Source organism: Bos indicus x Bos taurus, chromosome 18 (assembly GCF_003369695.1).
Source record: "Bos indicus x Bos taurus breed Angus x Brahman F1 hybrid chromosome 18, Bos_hybrid_MaternalHap_v2.0, whole genome shotgun sequence".
NCBI lineage: Eukaryota > Metazoa > Chordata > Mammalia > Artiodactyla > Bovidae > Bos > Bos indicus x Bos taurus.
Window position 1 is genome coordinate 4,135,855 of NC_040093.1, and position 20,167 is coordinate 4,156,021.

At 51.5% G+C, this 20,167-nt stretch overlaps 1 protein-coding gene across 1 annotated transcript; it reads right to left on the reverse strand.

Annotated features, from left to right (window-relative positions):
• Positions 1-574: 574 nt before the first annotated feature.
• On the reverse strand, positions 575-18,543 carry CACNG7 (calcium voltage-gated channel auxiliary subunit gamma 7). Its single transcript, XM_027514815.1, has 6 exons — positions 18,451-18,543; positions 15,795-16,019; positions 14,761-14,847; positions 14,068-14,208; positions 2,186-2,331; positions 575-1,741 (listed from the first exon to the last, which is right to left on the reverse strand). Exons 2-6 carry the CDS (start codon positions 15,988-15,990, stop codon positions 1,484-1,486), a joined length of 828 nt encoding a protein of 275 aa, XP_027370616.1. The 5' UTR covers positions 15,991-16,019; positions 18,451-18,543; the 3' UTR covers positions 575-1,483.
• Positions 18,544-20,167: the final 1,624 nt, after the last annotated feature.

Here is a 20,167-nt window from a genome sequence, read left to right on the forward strand (position 1 = left end):
AGAAACAACTAACTTTATTCTGTAGCACCCCCCGCCCCCCGCACCACACACACACACATACCCTCTAGAGACCTAGATTCGTCCTCTGTATCCAATGCCCCCACCCCCGGATAGGCAGAGACGTGTTTGAAATAAAGTTTATTGAAGTTTCTGTCGGTATTTACATATGATACACGGTAAATAACAGAGCCAGGCCCCCCACCCACCCCTCCCCCATCTCCAAAGCCCCCCTCCCCCCAGCCTCGTTAAAAATCGCTGCGTAAAGACAGGTTAACTGCTGCGGTCCCCCCTCCCCCCTCCCACCTAAGATGCAAACTAAAAACCCCCCATCCCTCCCCTGCCCCCCTCCCCCCACCCAGGGGGCCTTTCTGGTTCCGTGTACAACACTGTGCTACCTCGCCCCTCCTCCCCTAATAAGAGAGTGGGTGAGTTTCTGGTGAACCCTCACCCCCACCCCAATCTGTCCTAGGAGGCAGACGGACCCTTGAAAGAGGCCAGAGTTGGGGGATCTGAGATGGGGAGGGGGACTTCAATGAAGGGGGAGGTGTCAGAAAATGGAAGACTTCGAGGTTTGGGGGGGTGTCGACCCCCGCTACTGCCTCTCCCTCCCACGACGGGGCCTCGAGGGGGGAGAGGCGAGCACAGGCGTGGAATTGGCGTGGAGGACTTTCCTCCACCCTAGGGTCTCCATTCTTGTCGCGTGGTGTGTGGGGGCTGGATACACCTAGGGGGGCTTTGGATGAGCGGGTGGTGAGGAGGCCAGGAGACAGGGCAGGAAGAGGAAGAAAAAAGAAGCCAAGGTCAGCTGAGAGAGAGCGAGAAAATTCGTTAAAGAGCGCCCTTGAAAAGGCAGGTAGCCTTCAGAAGGCTGAGACGTGTCTAGCAGGTGAGACAGAACGGGGTCTCCCGTGTGTGGGGAGGGGGGCGGGGGAGGCCAGGTTAACCATACCCGGTTATGGTTAACCATCCCCATACTAGAGATGGGGTAGGGGTGTGGGGTAGAGTAAGAAGGGCGTCCCCCTCTGCACTCATTGCACGCAAGGACCATGAAGGTCTGGAGGTGAGACTGGGCCAAGTAAGAGGCTAGCCGAGGCAGAGAGAAGAGGATGTTTGGCATTCCTGGCGGCTGCCGGAACCTACTCTCCAGCCCAGAGCCCCCGGCCGCGGCGAAAGGTAACTGGTGCGGTTTGCACGGAGGTGGACGCGCTCGGCCGCTGCACGCGAAGAACCCGGGACCTGGGAGTCTTTTGGCTGGGGGGCGGGGCCTAAGGGAAAGGGCCCCTCAGGAGGAGGAGGAGTCTGGAAGTGGAAAGAGGGCGGGGCTACGGCGGGGGCGGGGCAGGGCTAACGCGCGCTGTTTCTTCCCCGGGGGACAAGGTGTCCCCGGGACTTGCTCTGGAGCCGCGGTGGCGACGAGACCCGTGAGGAGGAGGAGGAGGAGGAGGAAGAGGAAGAAGAGGCAGGGCGCTCCGGGGGCGGGGCCTCAGCAGGGCGAGGTGGAGATGTGGAGGTGGTCGGGGTACTTGATGGCGGGAGGGTAGTTCTGCGTCATCTGTATAGACACGTCGCTGGAGATGTCGGAGGGGCTGCGGCCACGGCGCCACGCCTCGGGCTGCAGAAACTGGCCCGAGTAGTCGGAGCAGTCGCTGAGACGCGGGCGGTAGAAGGCCGGGTGCGGGCGGTACATCTCCTCCTCCGCGTAGCGTTTGGTGAACAAGTACACGGACATCACGCCGGCTCCCTGCGCCAAGGCAAGACCAGAGTCCCCGCGGCTGGGCCCGGGCGCGCCGCCCCAAGGCCAGGCCCGCCGGCCCCGCTCTCCCAGGACCCGGGATTCCAGGCCTCCAGCTTCCTCCTTTCCCAAAAGCCGGGGATTAGGGGCCTGGCCTCCTCCTCCCTTCCCACAGCCCCTCCCCCCACTCCCCCATCCCAGGAGTTAGAGTCCCCGGCTTCATCCTCCAGAGATCTGGGAGTCCAGGGCCCCCCCTTCTCCCCTGGGACCCCAGGAGTTGGAGCTCCCAGACCCTCCTCCTCCAGGACCTGGGGGCTAGGACCTCAGCCACCACCTCCTTTTAATCCACAGTCTAACCCGCAGCCTCCTCTTCCCCGTGGACCCAGGAATCACACACGCCCCTGCCACCGGTCCCCATTCAAAACTCTGAAGTCTGGGCCCCACAGACATCACCTCTTTGAGTAGGAAGGAGGATGCAGCGAAGGCAAAAGACCACCCGTAGCGATAGTGGAAATACTGCTCCGAGCTGCTGGGCCTGTTCATGACCTCGTCGTTGATGCTGGAAATGTAAAGAACCAAGCCCACCACCAAGGAGAGGCCTGGGGGAGTAGAGGGATGCCCTTGGTCCACTAGCAGCGGACCCCTTTCCCCAGCCCCAGGCCCCTGCCTCCCTCTGCCATCTTCTCCTCCCACCCCCCATCCCATTCTATCCTGGACTGTGCTGTGCTTAGTCACTCAGTTGTGTCCGACTCTTTGCGACCCCATGGACTCTTTCCCGCCAGGCTCCTCTGTCCGTGGGGATTCTCCAGACAAGAATCCTGGAGTAGGTTGCCATGCCCCCCTCCAGAGGATCATCCCAACTCAGGGATGGAACCCAGTCTTCCACATTGCAGGTGGATTCTTTACTGTCTGAACCACCAGGGAAGCCCAAGACTACTGGAGTGGGTAGCCTATCCCTTCTCCAGGGGAATTTCTTGAGCCGGGGTCTGCTGCATTGCAGGTGGATTCTTTACACTCTGAGCTACCTGGGAAGCTCCCATCAATTGAAGTCCCTTGGGGGCTCGTCCTGGGCTGGGTGCAGGGAGTCTAGAGGTAAATCAACAGCCTCCTCCTCCTTCCCCCCACCCCTGCATCCCTAATCTGCCATCCAGGGGCTCACAGTGCAGTTGGGGAAGGCAAATATGGACACTGGTCAGCAGTCACATCCATGGTGACAGTACTGTAAGGGAAATGGTAGCACAGGGACTACCCTAGCGGTCCAGTGGTGAAGACTCCAAACTTCCGTTGCAGGGGGTGCTGGTTTGATCCCTGGTCAGAGAACAAAGATCTCACATACTGTGTGGTGCACCAGAAAAATTCATTTAAAAAAATTTGCAGATGAAATAGTAGCATAAAGTTCCATGGGTCCAGAAAAGGCACCAAAGCCACCTGGGGGCAGGGGTGGAGGGAGTCAAGAAAAGTTTCCCGGAAGCTGCATTTTGTCCTAAATCTCAAAGGATGAGGCCCAGGGAAGAATGCAGGAATACCACGCCATGCACGGCAGAGGGACTGGCATTGTTCCAACCAGAATTAGAGGGGGAATGCTGAACTGATCCATCCATGCAGCTCAAAAACATGGCCCACAGCCACCAGAAAGGAAGCCAGAGAAGGTTGGGCAGGGGCATTGCCATGATGAGCCTCAAGTGCCAGTCTGAGGAGCTTGGCATTGATGGCAAGGGCACTAGGGAGCCATGGAATGTTGGGAACAGAGGGAGGACAGGGCCAGACTGCAGTGTTAGAAGATCCTTTGGGGGCTGATGGGTTGTGGGAAGGGACTGGAGGGGAGAAATGCTGGAGCTGTGATAGGCCCAAGGCTGGGGAGGATGAAGCAGAACTAAGGCTGTATAGATAATAACATCAACAACAATAATAGCAGCTGCTTGTGTAGGTCTTGCTCTGTGCCAGGCACCATTCTGAGTGTCTTATATGCATTAACTCATTCAAACTTCACAATAACACTTTCAAGTAGGTACCACTTTTATCTCTGTTTAGAGTTGAGGATACCGAGGTACAGGGAGAAAATGGAGAGAAGAAGTCTCATTTGAGAATTTTTAAGAGGCAAGTCTCACTTCCTCAAGCTGAACTTTCTTTTTCTAACATATATATGTATATAAAATAAACATATATATTTTATATGAGCAGCATGGGGGATCTTAGTTCCCTGACCAGGGATTGAACCCATGCCCTGTACATTGGAACTTGGAGTCAACCATTTGACCACCAGGGAAGCCCCAAGGTGAACTTTCTTTTAAACAGCAGCACAAGGGTGGCTTGCAATGGGTGTGTGCTCAGTTGTGTCTCACTCTTGGCAACCATGTAGCCCACCAGACTCCTCTGTCCATGGGATTTTCCAGGCAAGAATGCTGGAATGGGTTGCCATTACCAGGGGATCTTCCTGACCCAGGGATTGAACTCGTGTCTCCTGTGTCTCCTGCCTTGGCAGGTGGATTCTCTACTGCTGTGCCACATAGGAATCCGTTAAAGGTGGCTTAAGGAATCAGTAAAATCCCCAGCCCTAAATCAATCTCCATAATCCTCATTATCACCTTCCCCTAGAATCCTATTACACAAACAAATATCTGTGTGCCCATCACCCAGAATAAATCTGAATTCCTTCCATTACCTACAAAAGGGGTTAGCAAAAAACGACCCCCCACCCCGACCCTGACCCAGGGCTAAATCCAGCCCATCTCCTGTTTCTGTATGGTCTACTAGCTAAGAATGACTTTTACATGATTAAGTGGTTGAAAAAAAATCAAAAGAAGAGTATTTTATGGCATGTAAAAAGTATCGGAATTTCATTTGGCAGTTCCTCAAAGCATTAGATAGAATTACCATATGACCCAGCAATTCCACTCCTAGGTATTTAGCTGAGAGAACTGGAAACATATGCTCACACAAAAACTTGTGCAGGAATGTTTGCAGCAGCATTATTCATAATAGCCAAAACGTGGAAACAGCCCAAACGTCTATCAACTGCATGGATAAACAAAATGTGGTATAGCCATATAAAGGAATAGTATTCAGCCAAAAAAAGGAATGAAGTGCTGATTTATACTGCCACATGGTGGAACCTAGAAAATATGCTAAGTGAAAGAAGCTAGATGCAGAAGACCACATATTGTACGCTTCCATTTATAGGAAATGTCCAAAACAGGCAAATCCATAGACAGAGAAAGTAGATCAGGATTTCCCTGGGGGCTTAGTGGTGAAGACTCTGCCTGCCCATGCAGGTGACACAGGTTTGGTCCCTGACCTGGGAAGATTCCACATGCCGTGGGGCAACTAAGCCTGTGCGCCATGACTACTGAGTCCAGGCCCCAGAGTGCGTGCTCTGCACAAGAGAACCACCACTGTGACAAGCCTGAGCAGCACAACTAGAGTGGAGCACCCACTCATTGCAACTAGTGAAAGCCTGTGCCCAGCAACAGCTACAGCCCATAGGGTCACCAAGAGTCAGACATGACTGAAGCGACTTAGCACGCACGCACACAATGATATTAGGATGCAGGCAAGCATCATCAGTGGTCGTTAAAACACTGAATGACATAATCTTCTCGTGGAATATCTATGCATTACAAAGATACTTTGGAAATATCATAAAGGAGCCTGAAAGATACCCTTTGAACCAAGTACCTGAAGCTAACATCACCAACAGTGGGACAAACGGACACCCCGACCTCCTGATGGGATCGCGCCACTATTTCATTTATGCAGTGTCCCTGCTGGAAATGTGTAACCTGGATCCACTCCAGGAGAAAATGTGGGGCGTTTTACAAACACCGGCTGCGTTCTTCAAAAATAAACGTCAACATGAAAGATTTTTTTTAAGGCATAGGAACTATATAAAAGATGAAAGGAGACGAAAGAGACACATCAAGGAAATGCAGAGGGGAATCCTAGCCTGGATCCCAAATCAGGGGGAAAACGGACTATAAAAGGCAGTGTGGGGACTTCCCTGATGGTCCAGTGGTTAAGACTCTGCGCTTCCACTGCAGGGAGTTTGGGTTCGATCCCTGGTCAGGGGACTGGGATCCCACAGGCCCCGGGGTGCAGCCAATGGGGGAAAAAAAGGAGTGTGGGTGCTGTGGGGCAACTAAGCCCGTGCATCACAACTACAGAAGCCTGAGAGCCTAGAGCGCATGCTCCGAAACAGGGGACGCCCCGGCGATGAGAGGTCTGTGCACCGCATCTAGTGAGGAGCCCTGGCTTGCCATAGCTAGAGAAAGCCTGCCAGCGGCAGCCAAGACTGAGAGCGGCCAAAAATGTTTAAAATATCAAAAAGGGCAGAGTGCAGACAATTGATGAAATTTGAATACGGATTGTGTATTAGCTGTAAAATTGTATTAATGTTCAACTTCCTGAATTGGATGATGGTGCTATGCTTAGGAAAGGAAATATACTTGACCTTAGGAGATATCTGATCTGATTTATTTAAGAGTGAAGTGTTTCTAGTTGTGTCAAATGGATAGTTGGTGAGAAGATGCTGTGTGGCACAGGGGGCCCTGGGTGCTCTGGGATGACCTAGAGGGATGGGATGAGGGGAGAGGAGGGAAGCTCAGAAGGGAGGGGATATATGTATAATTATGGCTGATTGTCGTTGCTGTATGGCAGAAACCAACACAACATTGTAAAAATTAAAAAATATTTAAAAGGGTGAGGTATTTGCAATTTATGTTCAAGTGGTTATCTATGATAATATAATGTATTAATAATATATAGATATATACCCATATACACACATATACTCTAATACTTTGGCCACGTGATGCGAAGAACTGACTCACTGGAAAAGACCCTGATGCTGGGAAAGATTGAGAGCAGGAGGAGAAGGGGACGACAGAGGATGAGATGGCTGGATGGCATCACAGACTCCATGGACATGAGTTTGAGTAAACTCTGGGAGTTGGTGATGGACAGGGAAGCCTGGCGTGCTGCAGTCCATGGGGTCAAAAAGAGTTGGACACGACTAAGTGACTGAACTGAACTGACTTATATACACATAAGATAGAGAAAAAGACAAAGGTGGCAAAGTGTTAAAAATTGGTCCAGGTGAAAAACATGAGAATTCTTTGTGCTGTTCTTGCAACTTTTCTGTACGTTTAAAAATTTGCCAAAACAACAAATTTTAAATAAAATAGGCATCACCAAACAGGAATTCCACCCCCTGAAGATTCAAAAGTGTTACCCTGCAAATGGTTTACTCATCATAAAGAGAAAAATGTGCCTTTCCAATGGAGAGCTCTAATGATCACCCCCTTTACCAAGGGGTTAAACATTTTCCCACTCCTGGTGGGAACAACTTGACATTTGCTACCTGAAGTGATGGGCTATAAAGAATACGGCACCACTTCTAAGTCTTACCAAACCTATTTAACTAGAATCTAATCAAGTCTCTACCTTGGACATAACTGCCGGTTACAGAAAATACAAAGGAAGAGGAAGAAGCCAAATGATGCCACGAGGAAACAATCCAACAGATGCAGGATGTGGGGTGTTCTACAGGACATCCTGTCTTGTAGATTTCAAAAGGACAATGGTACGACCCAAGTTATAATACTTAAGCTGGTGATTAATCTTAACATCTCAAAAAGAGAGGCAAACACGTAGTATTATGTCTCCTGATGCAATGCAATAGGACTTAATAACACCACCTATCTATGAGGTATTTTTGCCCCCCCACTCCCAAAGTCAAGCCTGGATCTGATCTACAATTTTACAGGAAAACACAGAGTGGATGGATATATTAAAATCACAACACAAAGACACAACAGAAAGATCAAAAGTGTGGAGATTATATGAGGCAAATGACTAGATGTCTTCAAATGAATGGCAAGAAAAAAACAGAAGGAGAGGGACTATTAGAGATTAAAAGAGGCTTCAGAGATCTATCAACTAAATGCACAGTGGAATTTGGATCCTGGTTTCCAACACACTAATTGTAAAAATTTTAAAAAGGCATTTATGAGACAAGTGGGGAAGTTGAACTCTGGCTAGATATTAATTTATATTAAGCAGCTATTCTTCATTATTTGGGCAGATAATGGCACTGTGGCTATATTAAATAACAAAGTACTAATTTCTCAGACATATGCTGAAATATTAGTGGATAAGATGATTTAATGCTGGAGACTGACTTTAAAATTCTGTAGTGAAGTGCAGAAGGGAGATATGGCAAGTTTGACTAAAAAAAGACTCACCATATGTTGATAATTGTTGAAACTGAGTGAAGGGTACATGGCACACTATACTATCCTTTCTATATTTTCATAATGAAATATATTTTAAAAGTCAGTGTTGTAAAAAATATAGTACGGGAACTAGTCTAGACTAAAAGAGAAATTAACTAAATGCAGTGCATAAACTTAGATTGAATCCTGCTTCTGGGGGAAAAGCTATAAAAGGCATTCTTAGAATGTCTAGGACAGTTTGAAAATGGAATGGATTATGGTATGGACTTTTGTAAAATTTCTAGGTTTAATAATGGTCTTGTAGTTATGTAGAAAAATGCCATCACTGTTAAGAGATGCATATTAAAATGCTTAGTGATGCCTGCAACTGACTTTCAAGTGGTAAAGTTAAAACAGAGTGCTTGTGTGCTCAGTTGCTACAGTCGTGTCCAACTCGGTGAGACCCCGTGGACTGTAGCCCACCGGGTTCCTCTGTCCCTGGGATTCTCCAGGCAAGGATACTGGACTGGGTTGCCATTTCCTTCTCCAGGGGATCTTCCCGACCCATGGATTGAACATGCATCTCTTCCATCTACCTGCATCGGCAGGCGGGTTCTTTACCACTAGTGCCACCCGGGAAGCCCAGGGGAGTCCTTTTAATCCCACCCCCCTCATCCAAGAAGGATGGTCAGTCATCAAGTCATGTCTATTTTCCTTCCTAAATCTCTCATAAATCTAAAATCCCTTTTACGCCCCCAAGTCCTCTAATCCAGCTGAGGCTTATTCCCTGTGCCTGTCCCGTTGCCTTCAAACCTGTCTCCCTATTTTAGATACTGTTGTTTCTTTCTTTTCTTATTTTTGCCACACTTGGAGGCATGTGGGATCTTAGTTCCCCAACTAGGGATGGATCCCACATGCCTTGCATTGGGAGGTGGAGTCTTAACCTCTGGACCACCAGGGAAGTCCTGTATGTTTTTGTTTGGTTTCAGATACTGGCTCTTTCTAAAAACCCATACCAGGGAGGTCCCTAGCAGTCCAGTGGTTAGGATTCTGCCCTACCACTGCAAGTTGCCTGGGTTCCATCCCTGGCCTAAATAATTAAATAAAACCCATATCAGACTCTGTCCTTCTCTTGTCAAAATACTTTCTCGGCGCTCTAGGATCCATGGGAGAAAGTATTCATTCCTCAGTCTGATTACCCAAGCTCTTTTTGATCTGAAAACCTGCCAACCACTCCTGCCTCACTCAAGTCCCTGTTTCTTATTTCAGTTCTAAAAGACATTCTCCCTACAGAGAGTCAGGAGCCGGGTTGATGAGAAGGGAACAAATGTTTCTCAAGAGAAGGAGCTTTTTGTTATTGCTTTTGCTCTTGTTTTTGTTTTTAGTGATTGAAAGTTATCTAAACACAATGTCAGAAGCTGTTCTTGTCATTCTTTCTCCTTCCTGGGCATTTTATGGCGACTCTGGTTCTCTAAAAATAACCTTCTTTTCTCTTTTTTCTCCTCCCCTTTTCTCTCTCTCCCATCCCTCGCCCTTTCTCTGTAATACAGTCTTCTCTCCCCCCACTCCACTACATCTGCTTCAGAATTCTTAGAGCACAGAAGGCAAGAATCACCTACATTCCAAGCTGAATAGGAACAACCTGGATTTAGAACAAAGAATTTCAGGACCATGGAGAGCTACATGGGCGGCTACCTCAGTCTTACCGCTTTCTGGAGTCTTAACACACGCTGTGAAATGCATGTCTGTACCAGGCACTTTTCTTTCTTTACTTGAAAAGCTCCCCCTCGCCCTTTCTGCATCAATTTAGATGTCACCTGCTCTTGAAATTCTGGTCACTCCCACCCTTTCCAGCATCCTACTCTGTCTGCTTAAAGCAGCTTCCCTTTTCTCAGAATGCCTTGAACTTTCTTTATGAGGGATCTCTTCTACCAATACTTCATTGTGGAACTTTGTACCAGCAACTCATCTAGGCTCTGAAGATATAAGCATGAGCACGTCTCTGCCTTTTATTTATCTATTCATTTGGCTGCGCTGGGTCTTAGTTGTGGCACTGGGGCTCTTTCCTTAGTTGCAGCGTGTGAGATCTAATTCCCTGGACAAGGATCAAACCCAGGCCCCCTGCACCGGGAGTGTAATGTCTTAGCCACTGGATCACCAGGGAAGTCCCTTCCTGTCTTTTGGAGTTTACATTCTGGAAGAAGGAGGCAGAAAAGGAATAAGATGATGCTAGCAATAAGTGCTATGAAGCAAATATCAAATAGGGAAGGTGATGGGTAGTGTAGTGGGGGCAAAGCAACCTTGGATACCATTGTTAGAGAAAGAAAATCTGAAGAGGAAAAGTTGGGGAATTAGGAGAAAGAGACTTCCAAGCGTGGAGGGTTAATGATTGTAAAAGTGAGGTTGAGATTAGCATTTTCAAGGGCGATGCAGCAACGGAGAGAGTGTTAGTGAGTTAGGAAAAATGAGACCAGAAGTCTGAGCAGTAGCCAAATCATGTAAGACCTTGTAAATCAGCGTGAGGAGTTGGGATGTATTCTAAGTGCAATGGAAATGCATCAAGACCCTGAAGGGATTTAAGTGTTGTGTGACCAGCATCGAAGGGCATGTAGCTGGGAGCTGTTTTGTGGCTGACTGCATGAAGATTGCCATTTAAGATTCAGCATGTCACCAGTGCTCAGTAAGGGCATGGCGTAGAAGATGTTTCTGCAACTGTTTGATGAGTGAGTGAATGAAAGAGCAGACACATGGAACATGTTTGAGGAGCAGGGGTTAATGTGAGCCAGGCGCGGGAAGCTTGCCTCATCTGACCTGGAAAAAGAAAGCCAATGTCACTCCAGCCTCCTCCCCCTACTCTCACCAATCACACCCAGTCAGTCATCTGGTTCTATTGATTCTTCTGTCAACATCCTTCTTTCTCAAAGCCATCCAGTCACCTTTACCCTCCCATCTCCCTCCCCAGCTAGAACCTTATCCGCTCCTGCCTGGACTACTGCATAAGCCTCCTCCCTTTCCAATCTCTTTCCTTTTAGTCCATTCCCAAAACAGGTCCCTGAGGGATCATCGACACCCTATCCCTTTCCTTCCCAAGCCCTCCCGCCACTTTCTCCAAAACTGAATGTTACCTCACCATTTACCAGACCTTGGTCAACCCTTGCCTCTTTCTAAGTCTGAGTTTCCTCATTGGGAACATGAGATGGTTGCACTACTACATTCCACTCCAAGACCTAAAATACTGGTACTATTTCCACCCTTTCCTTTCTTTCTTTCTTTTGCTAGCTGGGTCTCAGATGTACATGTGGGATCTAATTCCCTGACCAGGGATGGAACCCTGGGCCCCCAGCACTGGGACTGTAGAGTCTTAGCCACTGGACAACCAGGCAAGTCCCCAGCCTTTCCTCTCTTTTAATCCCCTTTGTCTTTATGACTTGTAATTGTGGTGGGGCAGTAGAATGCCAGAGTGAAAGACCGGTCTGGAATCCTGCTTCTACTGTGGAGCAGCTCAACTTCTGAGTGCTTTCCGTTTCCTCAAATGGAAAATGGGAATAAAAATAGCATCTGCCTTAGGAGGTGAAGAAAAAGGAATAATTTGCACAAAGCACTTAAAACTTCCCCAAACCGTGGCACTCAATTAACTGTTTTCTATTATGGTTGCTGTTGCTACTACTACTATTCATGTACATATGTGAGCGTGCGTTTATTTATTTAAAACTACCACGTGCTGAGCACTTACTGCTATAAACCAGGCCCTGGGTTGGGCCTTCACATCCGTGATCTAGACCAGGGGTCAGAAAACAACTGTTGGTCCCACTGCCTGTTTGTGTACAGTTTGCAAACGAAGTGTGGTTTTTACATTTTTTTTTAATGGTCAGGAAAAAAAAAAAAAAAAGACAAAAGAAGAATAAAATCTCATGGTCCCTGAAAACTATATTGAATTCAAATTTCAGGCTCTTTAAATAGGATTACTGGAACACAGCTAGGCCCACTGCTTCCCCTCTGGTTGCTTTGGCACGCCAACAAAGCCTAGACTATTTACTGTCTGGCCCTGAGCAAAAAGTTTTCCCACCCCTGACCAAGGTTGCCCAGTCAACAGCTCCAGAAAGGAAGGCTGCAGCTCGCACAGTAAGTGTCAGGATTTTAACCCAGGTCTTTCTAGGTTCATAGCAGCATGAACCTTCAGCTGCTATAGGCTGCAACCTTGGCTACCTTGGGTAGGGTGCATAGATCATAGTCTATGAAATGAAGTTCAGGAAGTGGGGTTCGATCCCCCTAAATTACTCTATTGTTACATCAGAGGCCTGATTTCCAGCCGTGACGGCACCAACTGATCCTTAACTTGACCTTGGGGAGTCAGGTCCTGATGCATTGGCATAAGCATGGCTTTGGGGAGGAGAACACCCTTGATTCTAGTGCCAGCACTGTCATTTATCAGCTTTATCGCCTCTTTGGTTTCCACTTCTGTAAATCACAAACAATAGGATTTTCCTTCGAGCATTTCAGGTGGGTTGAATCAAAGTCCCCATGCTCCCTACCCTTGCCCCACTTTCTGTCTCTCTAGGCTACAATTTTTCCATCTGACACTCTGAAATGGTGATATGATACATGTCTTATTTTAGCTTGGTGTCTGGCTCCGCATGCTGTGATTCAAGTTTGCACGGAGGTTGCACCCTGCTTTCCTGGGGAAGAGGTCTTGTCAGGTTAGGTTGGAGGCATGGGGGAAGTTTAGCCCAGAGAAAGCTGGGTGAGGAGCAGGGAGGAGACTGGGGGAGGGGATTTTTGAAGACCCATCTCCAATCATCTGCAGAGCCGACTCCAGAGAGGTGGCCGAGTGCAGGCCCCAGGGGATGTAATGGGAGTGAGACGTACAGCAGGCTTTGTTCATAAAATATCAACTGAATTAAAAGGGCCCCAACGGAGTTTAATTAAATCATGTTGAAGTAATTCGAATTGAACTAAAGAACTGAGTCAGAATAGATTGGGGTCAGTTGGGCCAGATTGATGGAGTTAAGTATGTCAGAGCAGAAGTGACCTGACCTGAGCTGAGTTAGACTGAATTGGACTGGACTGAACTAAAATTTGGAGGAGGGGAACACTTCAGAAAGAGCTCTCCTCTGGAGCTCAGGACACTTGAGTCCCTGGGGAACCAGCTTACACTGGGATCTCAGGCAACTCCCTGCACAATTTCGAGACCCGGTATCCCTATTTTATCAAACTAGTTCTAATAATAACTCCCGGACAGAGATGTTATGAGAAGTTTATGAGATTGCTCATGCTAAAGAGACTTAGATCTCAAAAGAAAAGATAACTATAAAGAAACATTGAACTCTAGCTAATGACAGGCATGGTAAAGAATCTGGAGTCAAGTGTACTGACGCCTGCAGCTTGCTCTGAAATTCATTTTTTTTAATGTTTATTTATTTGTCTGCATAAGATCTTAATTGCAGCATGTGGGATCTAGTTCCCTGACCAGGATTGAACCTGGGGCCCTCTGCATTGGAAGCATGGAGTTATAGCCACTGGACCACCAGGGAAGTCCCTGAAATTCATTTTTAAATGATAATAAAATAGACGAATGGATGGGTAGAAAGATAGATAGATGGACAGATACAGGATAAAGCAAATCCCGTGACATGGTAATGATCAACTCTAAGTGGTGGCTACAGGGTTCTTTCGACTTTTCTGTTTGAAAAATGTTCCAGTAATACGTTGCACAGAACATAAAGAGCCTTGCAAACTGTTAATTGCTAAAATATCAGGAGTGGTTAAAAATACAGCCTCTGGAGGCGAAATGTGTGTGGTTGAGTCCCATCTCTGCCTCTCACTGGTTGTATGGCCCTGACTTCATTCTGCTGAGTGTTTGTTTCCATAACTGTAAAATGGGGTTATTAATAGCATTTGCCTCACAAGGTGGTTGTATCAGAACAGAGCCTGGCACCCAGTTAGCACCCAAGAAGCGCTCGCTGAGAAATGCTCCATTCCACAGAGCAGCAAAGTGGGGCTTGGAGAGGTTCTGCAATTCCTTCAGGGTTACCCAGCAAGGAAGTGGTGGTCTTATTGGAAGAGGAGCCCCAGGTTCCTGGTACCTGAAATGGTCCTGCAGCCTGTCAGTCCTTTCCTTTGGCTTACCCGAGAGGATGAAGAAGATGCCGGAAACGAAGGCCAGAATGGTCCTCTGGGGGCGGATGTGGCCAATGTTGCTGATGACGAAGGCGGTGAACACAAGGAAGAGGCTGACCATAGGGAAGGGGGTGGCTGTGCGCACTGTCTCTGGGGGAGGGGTAGGAAGAAAGACAGAAGTGAGGGGGGACTCTCTGGGGGTTGCCTCTGAATCCTCCTCATCTCTGCACCCCCACGCCCTTTTCTGAAACTTCCACTGTTGGCCCCGCCCCCTCACCCAGACCACACCTCCTTGGCTTGACCCCACCCCTTAGCTCCTGACTCCACCCACTCCCGGGCTCCGCCCCTTCGACCTGGCCCCACCTCCTCACGCACCTACTCTGCCTGCTTTCAAGCCTGCACGCCTTCCCTTCCACTCCATCCCTTCTCTTGTGTGCGCAACTCTATGCGACCCCATGGGCTGTAGCCTGCCAGGCTTCTCTGTCCAAAGGATTTCCCAGGCAAGAATACTGGAGCGGGTTGCCATTTCCTCCTCCAGGGGATCTTCCCAACCCAGGGAATGAACCCACATCTCTAAGTCTCCTGCATTGGCAGGTGGGTTCTTTACCACTAGCGCCAACTGGCCTGCCCTTTTCCCCAGGACCCGCCCTGTCACCCTGCCCCTTGGTTGCCTAACCCTCCCAGCCCCGTGCTTCCCCTCACTCAGAATATTCTCCGTGTTTTCCGTCACCAAGTTGATCTCCGGTTCAAGGAAATATTCTGAGGCCACGCAGCGACCCTTTTCCCGGCCTGGGGGGAAGATAAGAAGGCAGGACGGTCAGGGGCAGGACGCACAGTCAAAAGACCCCAGGATGGGAACGACCTGGGGATTAGTGTCTGGCTACTCTGTGTTACTCTGTACTACGTTTGTGCTCCTCTTAGGGGGTTACAGAAGGGTGTGGGCAGGAGTCTGTCAGCTCCTATTGCAAGCTGCCCTAGAGACTGTTGGATGGAGGAAGATAAGCCGGAAGCCAGAGTCTCAAGTAAGAAGGGGTTATGGGCCAGGTCTCTTGGATCCCTAAAGAGGGAAAGGTCTGGGGGTTGAGGTGGGAAAGGATTCCTAGAAGGAGCGATGTCCATAGTAGCTGGGAGGCACAGATATTGTTTATCCTTCCCATTCAACACTGGAACTGTCCAGGAGACAAGTTCTGAACTAGGATTACTGTTTCTCTGGGTCTGGGGGCTCCAGGGGGTTGCTGGGGATTAGGGACCTGGAGATTGTATGATCGTTGGGGTTCTTAGATCCAAGGACTAAAGTGCTAGAAATTGAGTGTGTGTGTGTGTGTGTGTGTGTGTGTGTGTGTGTGTGTGCGCGCGCGCGCTCCACTGCTTAGTCGTGTCTGACTCTTTGCAACACTGTGGACTGTAGCCCTCCAGGTTCCTCTGTCCATGGGATTCTCCAGGCAAGAATCCTGGAGTGGGTTGTCATTTCCTTCTCCAGGGGACCTTCCCGACCCAGGGATCAAACCCGCGCGCGTCTCTTGCGTCTCCCTGCACTGGCGGGCGGATTCTTTCTGCAATGCGGCCACCTGGCAAACCTTAGAAATGGAATCTCCAGGTAGACATGTGACTGTCCAGGAGAGACACGGGGTTGATTTCTGGGTTTTGGGCACCCATGGGAGGGAACTATGGATGAGGACTCTCGGGTGCCACGCAAAGGCAGGGACAGTTGACTGGTGGGCAGGTGAGGCCTGTACCTGCAAAGAAGCAGACGCGCCACAGGCCAGCGTGCAGCGCCATCTTGACCTCGGTGGTCTGGTTCTGCGGCAGCACGGTTCCCTCCTCCATGTACAGCCAGTAGTCTGTGCTGACGGCGATGCCCACGAGCAGCAGGCCGCACGCACCAAACACGCTGCTCAGCAGGGTCAGGGCGCGGCTGCTGCAGTGACTCATCCTCAGCGGCGGGGGGCGCCCTGCGGGGCCTGAGGGACCGGGAGCTCCAGTGGAGAGCCCCGCTGGGGCCACTGGGGTCCCCCAGACTGCATGCAGCCACGGGGGACACCAGCCCTGGGCCAGAACCAGCAACCCCCCGAAAGGAACTCTCTCCTATCTGCCCCCTGGGTCCTGACCCGTGACTCCAGCCTGGATTTGGACCAGTAACTTGTCTAGAAATCCTAACCTAGGCCACCAATCCCCACTCCATGCCCAGACCTGACACCCTGACCCCTTTCTTTTGGGCTCTTAATGGGAACCAGAAATGCCCCAAGTGGGTCGTTAACCAGGGACCCTAACCCTGTACCTTGGCCTTGACCTTAAGCCTCCCATATCTAGTTGGACTCTTTAGTTGGACTCTTTAAAAAAAAAAAAAAAAAAAAATATATATATATATATATATATTTGGCTGAGCTAGGTCTTAGTTGCAGCTTGCAAACTACTTAGTTGTGGCACGTGGGATCTAGTTCTCTGACCAGGGATTGAACCCGGGCCCCCTGCACTGGGAGCACAGAGTCTTAGCCACTGGACCACCAGAGAAGTCCCTGGACTCTTCTCTTGACCCTTAATGTCCAATTCTAACACCAAGACCTTGACTTTCTAACCCTGGTATGGTGCCTTGACCTCAGTTTGGCATCCTAATCTGAAATCGTGGACCACAACCCAGATTCAAGATTCCAGAACATTAACTGCCCCTCCTCCCCAATCCCAAATCCCTGCAAGCCTCTGAACCTGGGGTGCTAGAACTCCATCACAGGCCGCTGGTTCTCCAATATCCCACAGGATATTGGGGCCTAGAGACCTGGAGCAGGGTTTTGGCTAGAGACTTCAGAATGTCCAAACCATGATCTGGGAATCCCACCCCCCCACCTCTCAGTATCCTATTCAGAGCAAGTGACCATCATTCAATAGGAATCAGGGCTCTGAACTCTAAAACCCACATCAGGAAGTCTGCAATCCCCATTCTCGTTACAAGATCCCCAAATCCCCTCCCGGAGAGTCTGGACTCCAGCTCCCCCAGACTAAGACCTCCAATTATAGACCCTCTTCAACCTCCAATCTGGAACCCAGATTTTCCCTAACCCTGGACCTTCAAAACAAAAGTGCTCCCAAGTTCATGGCTGTGGCCTCCAAAATTCCAATCTTAAATCTGGAGATTTCGTTCCAGGGTGCTCCTAATCCCTTAGCCACCACGCTCACCCTTTCCTGAGAACTTCTCCCTAAACCACACAGTCTCATGGTTTGGGGGACTCAAACTGTGATCCCCATCTTTTCTCAACCGGAGCCCTCAACCTACCTGAATACCACAATCTCCATCACCTTTTTAACAGTGACTGTTAAGACCCCTAACCAGCACTCCCCCTCTCCACCAACAAGCGGCCAGGACTTGAGTCCCCACTCTCTTTGACCAGAATTCTTGGAGCCTTGAAATTGAAATTCTGGAAACTTGACACCACCTCAATAAGAACTCTGGAGCTTGAGACGACCTTCATCCCTGCCTGGGCGCCCCCGCCCCTCAACCCCAGCCTCTAGGGCCTCCACCCCACCTGCCCGGCTCCCCACCTCCTGAGGGATTCAGGAGTCTGAGACTGGCAGAGCTCCGGACCCCTGCTTGCTCCCATCCCCCGGCCCATGGCTCCAGGGCTTGACTGCCAGCTGCCTGTTTGCCTTCCTGTCCGCTCATCTCAGAAACCAGCGTCAGAACCCCTGTCTCCCGGGCTGCCTCCGTCCCAGGTAGCTGACCTCAGCTCCCCCCACTGGCTCCTCCGATCCAGACGGCTGGGACGTGGCCCACCGGCACCCTTCTCACTCCCGTTTTGGGGCGCCCCTCCCTCATCACTCGGTTCCTCCACACTCTCAGCGGCCCGCCCAGATCTCCTCATTCTCCTCCAACCGCCAACCCTTCCTCCTTTGGGACCCCCCCTCCTTCCCCAGGCCCAAAGCCTCCTTCTTATCCTTCTTTATCCCCGCCTTTCCTGGATATAGGCTTTTGGATCCCCGGGGGTCCCCATTCTCCAAGCCCCAAGTCCAAACTCCATAGGCCCTCAATCCTGGGGAGACCTCTTTCCGGGGACCCCTTCTCAGACTCACGGCCGGCCCTTACCGGGCCCGGGCCCTCCCCCCTCATCCAGGACCGCCTCCCTCGAGGATCCAGCCCGCACCCTCTCCCGTGCCCACGGCCTCCGAGGTTCGGACACTGAGAGTATGATTGCCCCGTTCTGGGACCCTCGGACCCCGTACCCCCGGATTCCTCAGGCCTAAACGTCCCTCCATCGCCCATTGCCCCCCAAACTCGGGCGTCCGATTGCGGGCATCTCACCCCCAGGAGCCACTCAGCCCCGTTTAGTCCAGACCCCCGGTCGCCTCAGGAGGACCACCCCCGCCCCCAACCTGGTTCCCGGACTCTCCCTTCGCGCTCACCTCGCTCAGGGCTTGGCGGACGCTCCGGGCCGCGGGCCCCGCAGCCGCATGACCGGCCCCGCGGCTTCCCCCGGCCGCCGCCGCCGCCGCCGCCACCGGGGTCGCCGGTGCCCGCGCCCCCCGCCCCCGCCCCGGAGCCCGGCGTCCCGGCCCCCTCCCGGCCTCCCACCCCCCACCCCCCGCGCCCGCGGCCTCACTCGGCGGACGACGCCGGGAGCTGGGACCGGCGGTCGCTCATTGGCTACTGCGGAGGAGGGGAGGGGCAGGAAAGGAGGAGGGGGGATTGGATGCGGGGAGGGAGGGAGATGGGCCTTGAGAATGGGGGAGGCAGGGAGCGAGAGAGAATAGAAACAGAGGCAGGGGAGCCCGAGAGGGGCAGGGGCACACGGGGAGGCAGAGAGTCTGCCCAGAACTGAGACCCGGAGGCTGTGAAATTCTGAGACTCCCGGGTCTGGAGACTAGAAGAGACACAGAGATGGCCTGGAAGAGACAGAGAGATGGAGAGGCAGAAATCGGATCTAGGCAGGCCCCCTCTTCCCCCAGGCTCAGAGATTCTGGGCTCCAGCAAGTGGAGAGGTCACAGAGAGAGAGAGACAGGTAGACTGTCAAAGGCCTTTGGGCGGAGAGATGCTGAGACCCAGAGACCTTGAGGTAGAGAGAGAGAGAGAGACAGGGAGGGAGAGAAAGAGAGAGGGGCAGAAAAAGAGAGGAGAGACCCTGAGACGGATAGACAGCAGGGGTGGTCCTGGGGGTCCCTTGAGAAGACTGGGGCTCTGGCCAGGCGTGGGGGCGCAGCCTGGGGTCTGGGCGGCTGGAGGAGACGGGAGGGGGCGTCCCGGGCCGGGGGTCCCCTGAGCAGCGGGCGGGCGCAGAGCGGAGCCGCGTCCTGCAGCCGCCGCGGAGCCGGGAGCCGGGCCAGCACCCCCCCACCCCCGCCGTGATGTCAGCGGGGCCACTCTTAAAGGGGCAGGCCGCCCGCCGAGGGTCGGAGCAAGGGTTGGGGGCCGCGGGCACGGATGGGGGCCCCGCGGCTGTGCTGGGGGGGAGACAGGGGGAGCCCCAGCATCCAGCTAGACCGAGTCTCGGGAACCCAGGAGTCTGCGGGGACGAGGAGACACCGGAGCTCCCCGAGGGAGCCTGTGAAGCTTTGGGGCTCAGTCCCCTCCAAACGCAGACAGAAGCACACCGTTCCGCGGGCCTGTCCCCATATCCAGGAACTACACTTCCCATCAGTCCTGGCGGCGGCGGGGGCCGCGCCTGGGGGGAGGGTCTGCCACAGGGTCTGCTGGGAAGTGTAGTCTATTGGGACTGTCCTCTCCACGCCCCTCACTCGCAAGTGGGTCAAGGGAAAGACGCCCGCAGGGTGCGTCCGTCCGCCCTTCGCCTCACGTCGCGGATCCTTAAGCTCACAGGTTTCTCTGTCGTAAGGTCTCTTAATGGCAGGGCTGCCTTTCCTCCTCCCTCTTCCGACTTCCCGGCCTCCGGGTCTCAGCGTGTCCTGTGTGTGCCTGGGAGCTTTACCTTGCTCTGGGCAAATGGGTGCGTGCTTGTGTCTCTGTGCTCCCGATCTCTGCCTGACACGCTCAGTTGTCTGTGCGTACAACTGCCTCTTCCCTCACATGTCCACTTTGGTCCTCTCTTTGTGTCTCTGCTTTCTCTGGGTCTCTGCTGTTTGCTGTCATGCTGTGGGTATCTTCTCTCACTTTATGGGTCTCTG